The sequence below is a fragment of the Borostomias antarcticus genome (genome assembly GCF_949987555.1).
Source record: "Borostomias antarcticus genome assembly, chromosome: 20".
In the NCBI taxonomy this organism is placed as follows: Eukaryota; Metazoa; Chordata; class Actinopteri; order Stomiiformes; family Stomiidae; genus Borostomias; species Borostomias antarcticus.
In genome coordinates, this window is record NC_140253.1 from 1,181,601 (window position 1) to 1,189,277 (window position 7,677).

A 7,677-nucleotide genomic window follows, 5' to 3' on the forward strand; every position below is an offset into this window, starting at 1 on the left:
AGGTCTCTCCCGCTGGGGGAGGAGGGACAGGAGAAGCTCTCTCCCGCTGGGGGAGGAGGGGCAGGAGAAGCTCCTGTCTAGAACCAGTACAGATCTACAGCACCAGTAATCCTGTGGGAAAGTCACTAACCAAAGTGTCGTCATCGAAAAGTGGAAGGTGACACCCACTGTTTAAAACCCAGAATTCCTCTAGTGTTAAAAGTGTCAAATAGCTTCTCATTTTCACCCTGCTTCTCCCTCTCACTCCCAACACTCCACCAGTCTCTATACACCTCTATCACGCGCACACACACACACACACACACACGGCTATCTGCTGACTTCAGGTAGTACAGTAGTAATCTTCCTCCTCCTCCTCTTCCTCTCCCTGCTGACCAGCAGTGGCGTCACCGTCACAGAGCAGTGATAGTGAGGGCGTCAGTGTTGTCCCTGTTTGTCCACCGGGGGCGCTCTCTCTCTCTCTAAGTCTGAGCCTCCGGCAGAGGGTGTCCCGGCTCGCAGGGCGCCGTGGGAGGGGCCAGGCCGTTGGCCCCCCGGCAGAGGAGCCCCTTGGTCGCCGCCGCCGCGCCCGAGACCTCGCCGCCGTTCATGTTCCGGAACGCACGGCGCCGGGGCGGGACGCGGCGGGGGGGGGGAGGGGCCGCCCCCCGCAGGCACACGGAAGGGAAGCTCAGGCCGATCAGACAGCAGCCGGGGCAGACGGACACCACGTCGTCCTGCTCGGGGGCGGGGTACCCGTTGGCCCCGCCCCCGCGCCAGACGACGGGCCGTCCAATCGCCACGGCCGAGCCGTTGTTGTTGTCCAATCGGGGCAGGGGAGGCAGGCGGGGCGGTCCGTTGGAGACGGGGCGGGGCCAGCCGTTGGGCCGTAGGCATGGGGGGGAGGGGGAGGGGGAGGGGGGGAGGAAGGGCCTGCCAGGGCCGGGAACAGCGCCCTCCAGTGTGTCGGGGGACCTGCTGCAGTCCATCGGCTCTCCCAGACACACGCCCTCCTCCCCCTCCTCCTCCTCCAGGCGCTCTAGCAGCACCATCTCCAGCTCCAGGGGCAGCCCGGAACCTCCCGCCGGCTCCACCTCCCTCTCCTCCTCCTCCTCCTCCTCCCAGTCCTCCTCCCCTCCCGCCCCGAGCAGCAGGGGGTCTCTCAGCAGGGTGAGGGTGCGTCCCAGCTCCGGGGTGCAGGGCAGCGAGCGGCACCTCCGCGGGGGGGGGGCGCCCCCCGTCCCCCGGGACTCCCCCCAGAGCGGCGGGGAGGCGCTGGGCTGGCGCCGGGGCGCGGGGGGCAGGGCGAAGCTCAGGGAGATCACAGACTTGCTGGGCGTGTCCAGCAGCTTGATGCGGCCCCCGTTCAGGTCCCGGCGCTGGGAGAAGGGGTTCACACGCGCCGGCGTGCCCGAGGAGGGGGGCGGGGTCGTCGGGGGCAGCATGTCCGACTGGCTCCGCGACAGGCGCTGGTCGCCCGGGCGACAGGGGGAGCTACGGCGACGGTAGGGGCTGACGGTGACGGGTTCTGTGAGGGAGAACGTTAGGAGAACGTTAGGACAACGTTGCTGGTGGAGTCCGGTCAGTCCAATCATGCCTTTATCTCTCCACACATCCCTCTCTCTCTCTCTCCCCATCCCTCCCTCTCTCTCCATCTGTCTCTCTCACTCTATCCCTCTCTCTCTCTCCATCTGTCTCTCTCACTCTATCCCTCTCTCTCTCTCTCCCCATCCCTCCCTCTCTCTCCATCTGTCTCTCTCACTCTATCCCTCTCTCACTCTCCATCCCCCTGAATGACAAGGCGTCAGTCTCGTAAACTGAAGGTCACAGGTTAAATCCCAACCCATGTCACTGTGACAACAATATTAGTCAAAAACTGCGTCAGCTTAAAAGCAATTTGTCCTACTGTTCACCTTATTATTCATGAGAATGTCATAGCATGGAAGTATTACATTTGGCTTGGCTAAATGATCAGGCCTGTTTGTTCATTATGAGCCAGCAGAGACCTGCAGGCCTACCTGTGCTGGTGGGGGTTTTGTAGCCTATTCCTCATTAAACCCAACGGCTGGTTCTAATTCTGTGTGACCATTGACTCATGAACAAACCAATTCCTAAATAGTGTTCAATAATTACAGATTCAATTACGGATCAAAATATTATTATCCTAGACCATGCCCTTTAGAGGCCTGCATTTATCTCTTGATAATATATATCTAATGAAGAGTGACAACGTGTGGGACACAGACAGACAGACGTTGTCGTATTGGTGAAAACATTCCCACACCCTAATATGTATTCAATAGCACCGCACAGTCAAACTTCTCAAACAAGCCGTCTCCACTTCTGCATCAGAACTGCCCACATAAACATCTCCTCATATTCAAGTCATATTCAGGGAGCTCTAGTCTATAGAGGTAGGCCTATAGGTTAGAGGTAATGCTAACTTATGTTACAGGACCTATCAATTTATCAACAGCTTTTACAGTTTCATCCTTCTGCCATCGGAGAGGCAGTTTGTCAATTCTCCATAAATGTACTTATGCGTGGGTCAGAATTTGCGTGGAGAACCGAAAAGTTATTTTTTCTTTCTAAATACCGAAGGTGGCTTAGAGAGCTGGGTACGCATGATTGAGGCCCCTGGTCTCTCTCTACTGGTCTCTCTCTACTCACCCAGGGGCTTGAGGCCCCTGGTCTCTCTCTACTCACCCAGGGGCTTGAGGCCCCTGGTCTCTCTCTACTGGTCTCTCTCTACTCACCCAGGGGCTTGAGGCACCTGGTCTCTCTCTACTGGTCTCTCTCTACTCACCCAGGGGCTTGAGGCCCCTGGTCTCTCTCTACTCACCCAGGGGCTTGAGGCCCCTGGTCTCTCTCTACTCACCCAGGGGCTTGAGGCCCCTGGTCTCTCTCTACTGGTCTCTCTCTACTCACCCAGGGGCTTGAGTCCCCTGGTCTCTCTCTACTCACCCAGGGGCTTGAGTCCCCTGGTCTCTCTCTACTCACCCAGGGGCTTGAGGCCCCTGGTCTCTCTCTACTCACCCAGGGGCTTGAGGCCCCTGGTCTCTCTCTACTGGTCTCTCTCTACTCACCCAGGGGCTTGAGTCCCCTGGTCTCTCTCTACTGGTCTCTCTCTACTGGTCTCTCTCTACTCACCCAGGGGCTTGAGGCTCCTGGTCTCTCTCTACTCACCCAGGGGCTTGAGGCACCTGGTCTCTCTCTACTGGTCTCTCTCTACTCACCCAGGGGCTTGAGGCCCCTGGTCTCTCTCTACTCACCCAGGGGCTTGAGGCCCCTGGTCTCTCTCTACTCACCCAGGGGCTTGAGTCCCCTGGTCTCTCTCTACTCACCCAGGGGCTTGAGTCCCCTGGTCTCTCTCTACTGGTCTCTCTCTACTCACCCAGGGGCTTGAGGCCCCTGGTCTCTCTCTACTCACCCAGGGGCTTGAGGCCCCTGGTCTCTCTCTACTCACCCAGGGGCTTGAGTCCCCTGGTCTCTCTCTACTCACCCAGGGGCTTGAGGCCCCTGGTCTCTCTCTACTCACCCAGGGGCTTGAGGCCCCTGGTCTCTCTCTACTGGTCTCTCTCTACTCACCCAGGGGCTTGAGTCCCCTGGTCTCTCTCTACTGGTCTCTCTCTACTGGTCTCTCTCTACTCACCCAGGGGCTTGAGGCTCCTGGTCTCTCTCTACTCACCCAGGGGCTTGAGTCCCCTGGTCTCTCTCTACTGGTCTCTCTCTACTCACCCAGGGGCTTGAGGCCCCTGTTCTCTCTCTACTCACCCAGGGGCTTGAGGCCCCTGGTCTCTCTCTACTCACCCAGGCCCAGGGGCTTGAGGCCCCTGGTCTCTCTCTACTGGTCTCTCTCTACTCACCCAGGCCCAGGGGCTTGAGGCACCTGGTCTCTCTCTACTGGTCTCTCTCTACTCACCCAGGGTCTCTCTCTACTGGTCTCTCTCTACTCACCCAGGCCCAGGGGCTTGAGGCACCTGGTCTCTCTCTACTGGTCTCTCTCTACTCACCCAGGGTCTCTCTCTACTGGTCTCTCTCTACTCACCCAGGTCCAGGGGCTTGAGGCCCTGCTCCTCCCCTCTGTCCATCCCCTCCAGGGAGACGACGACGTCAGAGAACCAGGGACGATCCTCCGCTCTCATCTGACAACCAGAGAGAGACGGAACAAGGAATGACACAGGAGAGAAGGTACTATGGAACTGTGGGTGAGCCTGTGTGTGTGTGTGTGTGTGTGTGTGTGTGTGTGTGTGTGTGCGCGCGTCTTCTGTTTCTTACACTGCAGCAGGTGACGGCCAGACTGAGGAACGCTGGTGGACAGTCTCCCACCATGTTCTCAAACGCCTCCACGTCCAGCCCAAAGTCCTGGACAAACACACACACAGCACACACACACACACACACACACACACTGTGGGTCAGTCACTACCGTCACCATCATCATCACCATTAAAACCTGTTTCATATATACCTGCTACCTTGTGGCAGCAGAGAAATGTCAATCAGACTGAATGTGTCATGTTGATGAGTATCAAAAGCAGGAAGAACCGTAGTTCTCTAGAGTCTCCACTAGGTGGAGCCAAACACTAACTCCTGTAATACCCTGCAATAAGAGTTCCCTCTCATAACAGGTCTCTCTCACTCTCTCTCTCTCTCTCTCTCACACACACACACACACACACAGCTATCCCATTAGGCTCTCACACACACACACACACACACACACACACACACATACAGCCATCCCACTAGGCTCTCTCACACACAAACACACACATACAGCCATCCCACTAGGCTCTCTCACACACACACACACACACACACACACACATACTGCCATCCCACTAGGCTCTCTCACACACACACACACACACACACATACTGCCATCCCACTAGGCTCTCTCACACACACACACACACACACACATACTGCCATCCCACTAGGCTCTCTCACACACACACACACACATACAGCCATCCCACTAGGCTCTCTCACACACACACACACACATACTGCCATCCCACTAGGCTCTCTCACACACACACACACACACACACACATACAGCCATCCCACTTGGCCACTTTCTGCACTGCAGTGATTAAATATTGAGCTCCTTCGCTGCAGCAGCGTGTGATGATCTGCAGAAGAAACACGGCCCATGTGGGTCAGTGAGCAGAGAGGAGACGATATAACACTAGAGGGTCTGAGGTTAGGGCTGGGGCCGGGGTTAGGGCTGGGGCCGGGTTAGGGCTGGGGCCGGGGTTAGGGCTGGGGCCGGGGTTAGGGCTGGGGCCGGGGTTAGGGCTGGGGCTAGGGCTGGGTCTGAGGTTAGGGCTGGGGCCGGGGTTAGGGCTGGGGCCGGGGTTAGGGCTGGGGCCGGGGTTAGGGCTGGGGCTAGGGCTGGGTCTGAGGTTAGGGCTGGGGCCGGGGTTAGGGCTGGGGCCGGGGTTAGGGCTGGGGCCGGGGTTAGGGCTGGGTCTGAGGTTAGGGCTGGGGCCGGGGTTAGGGCTGGGCCGGGGTTAGGGCTGGGGCCGGGGTTAGGGCTGGGGCCGAGGTTAGGGCTGGGGCCGGGGTTAGGGCTGGGGCCGGGGTTAGGGCTGGGGCTAGGGCTGGGTCTGAGGTTAGGGCTGGGGCCGGGGTTAGGGCTGGGGCCGGGGTTAGGGCTGGGGCCGGGGTTAGGGCTGGGGCTAGGGCTGGGTCTGAGGTTAGGGCTGGGGCCGGGGTTAGGGCTGGGGCCGGGGTTAGGGCTGGGGCCGGGGTTAGGGCTGGGTCTGAGGTTAGGGCTGGGGCCGGGGTTAGGGCTGGGCCGGGGTTAGGGCTGGGGCCGGGGTTAGGGCTGGGGCCGGGGTTAGGGCTGGGGCCGGTGTTTGAGGGTGGGATTGGAGGTTATGGTCAGGTGTAAGGGTTGAAGGGAAGGGTAGTAAGGGTGTAAGGGAAGGGTAGTAAGGGTGTAAGGGAAGGGTAGTAAGGGTGTAAGGGAAGGGTAGTAAGGGTGTAAGGGAAGGGTAGTAAGGGTGTAAGGGGAGGGTAGTAAGGGTGTAAGGGAAGGGTAGTAAGGGTGTAAGGGAAGGGTAGTAAGGGTGTAAGGGGAGGGTAGTAAGGGTGTAAGGGAAGGGTAGTAAGGGTGTAAGGGAAGGGTAGTAAGGGTGTAAGGGAAGGGTAGTAAGGGTGTAAGGGGAGGGGGTTAAGGGTTCAGAGACGGGGTCAGGTTGTTGTTTTTTTGTACCTCGGTTCGAGGCATGAAGTCCGGGTCGGCCTCTATCCGGGCGATGACCTCACACAGGATGATGCCGTAGGCGAACACGTCCACCTGGAGGTCAGAGGTCAGGATGCTTACAAAACACGTTCAAATCAAAGCAGGTAAACGTAAACAAAACAAAAACAACGCTTCAGGATGGGAGTGTTGCTTGACGGCCTGAAGAGAACCAGGAAGAGCTGAGAGGGTGTTTGGAGCAGAACCAGGAAGAACGTGAGCTGAGAGGGTGTTTGGAGCAGAACCAGGAAGAACGTGAGCTGAGAGAGTGTTCGGAGCAGAACCAGGAAGAGCGTGAGCTGAGAGGGTGTGTGGAGTTGAGAGGGTGTGTGGAGCTGAGAGGGTGTGTGGAGCTGAGAGGGTGTGTGGAGCTGAGAGAGTGTTTAGAGCTGAGAGGGTGTGTGGAGTTGAGAGGGTGTGTGGAGCTGAGAGGGTGTGTGGAGCTGAGAGAGTGTTTAGAGCTGAGAGAGTGTTTAGAGCTGAGAGGGTGTGTGGAGCTGAGAGAGTGTTTGAAGTTGAGAGGGTGTTTGGAGCTGAGAGGGTGTTTGGAGCTGAGAGGGTGTTTGGAGTTGAGAGGGTGTTTGGAGTTGAGAGGGTGTTTGGAGTTGAGAGAGTGTTTGGAGTTGAGAGAGTGTTTGGAGTTGAGAGGGTGTGTGGAGCTGAGAGGGTGTTTGGAGTTGAGAGGGTGTTTGGAGTTGAGAGGGTGTTTGGAGCTGAGAGGGTGTTTGGAGTTGAGAGGGTGTTTGGAGTTGAGAGGGTGTTTGGAGTTGAGAGGGTGTTTGGAGCTGAGAGGGTGTTTGGAGCAGAACCAGGAAGAACTTGAGCTGAGAGGGTGTTTGGAGTTGAGAGGGTGTGTGGAGCTGAGAGGGTGTTTGGAGTTGAGAGGGTGTTTGGAGTTGAGAGGGTGTTTGGAGTTGAGAGGGTGTTTGGAGCTGAGAGGGTGTGTGGAGTTGAGAGGGTGTGTGGAGTTGAGAGGGTGTGTGGAGTTGAGAGGGTGTGTGGAGTTGAGAGGGTGTGTGGAGTTGAGAGGGTGTGTGGAGCTGAGAGGGTGTTTGGAGTTGAGAGGGTGTTTGGAGCTGAGAGGGTGTTTGGAGCTGAGAGGGTGTTTGGAGTTGAGAGGGTGTGTGGAGTTGAGAGGGTGTGTGGAGTTGAGAGGGTGTGTGAAGTTGAGAGGGTGTTTGGAGTTGAGAGGGTGTGTGGAGTTGAGAGGGTGTTTGGAGTTGAGAGGGTGTTTGGAGCTGAGAGGGTGTGGAGTTGAGAGGGTGTGTGGAGTTGAGAGGGTGTGTGGAGTTGAGAGGGTGTGTGGAGTTGAGAGGGTGTGTGGAGTTAAGAGGGTGTGTGGAGCTGAGAGGGTGTGTGGAGCTGAGAGGGTGTTTGGAGTTGAGAGGGTGTTTGGAGTTGAGAGGGTGTGGAGTTGAGAGGGTGTTTGGAGTTGAGAGGGTG

General features: G+C 57.7%; 1 protein-coding gene across 1 annotated transcript in view; it reads right to left on the reverse strand.

Annotated features, from left to right (window-relative positions):
* Positions 1-287: 287 nt before the first annotated feature.
* Positions 288-7,677, reverse strand: part of tesk1a (testis associated actin remodelling kinase 1a) — a 77,535-nt gene continuing 70,145 nt past the window's right edge. The window contains exons 8-11 of the mRNA XM_084454549.1: positions 6,208-6,291; positions 4,258-4,344; positions 4,028-4,124; positions 288-1,507 (exon numbers count right to left, since the gene is read on the reverse strand). Of these exons, the coding sequence (XP_084310675.1) occupies positions 462-1,507; positions 4,028-4,124; positions 4,258-4,344; positions 6,208-6,291 (1,314 nt within the window). The 3' untranslated portion in view covers positions 288-461. The remainder of the gene's footprint in view (positions 1,508-4,027; positions 4,125-4,257; positions 4,345-6,207; positions 6,292-7,677) is intronic.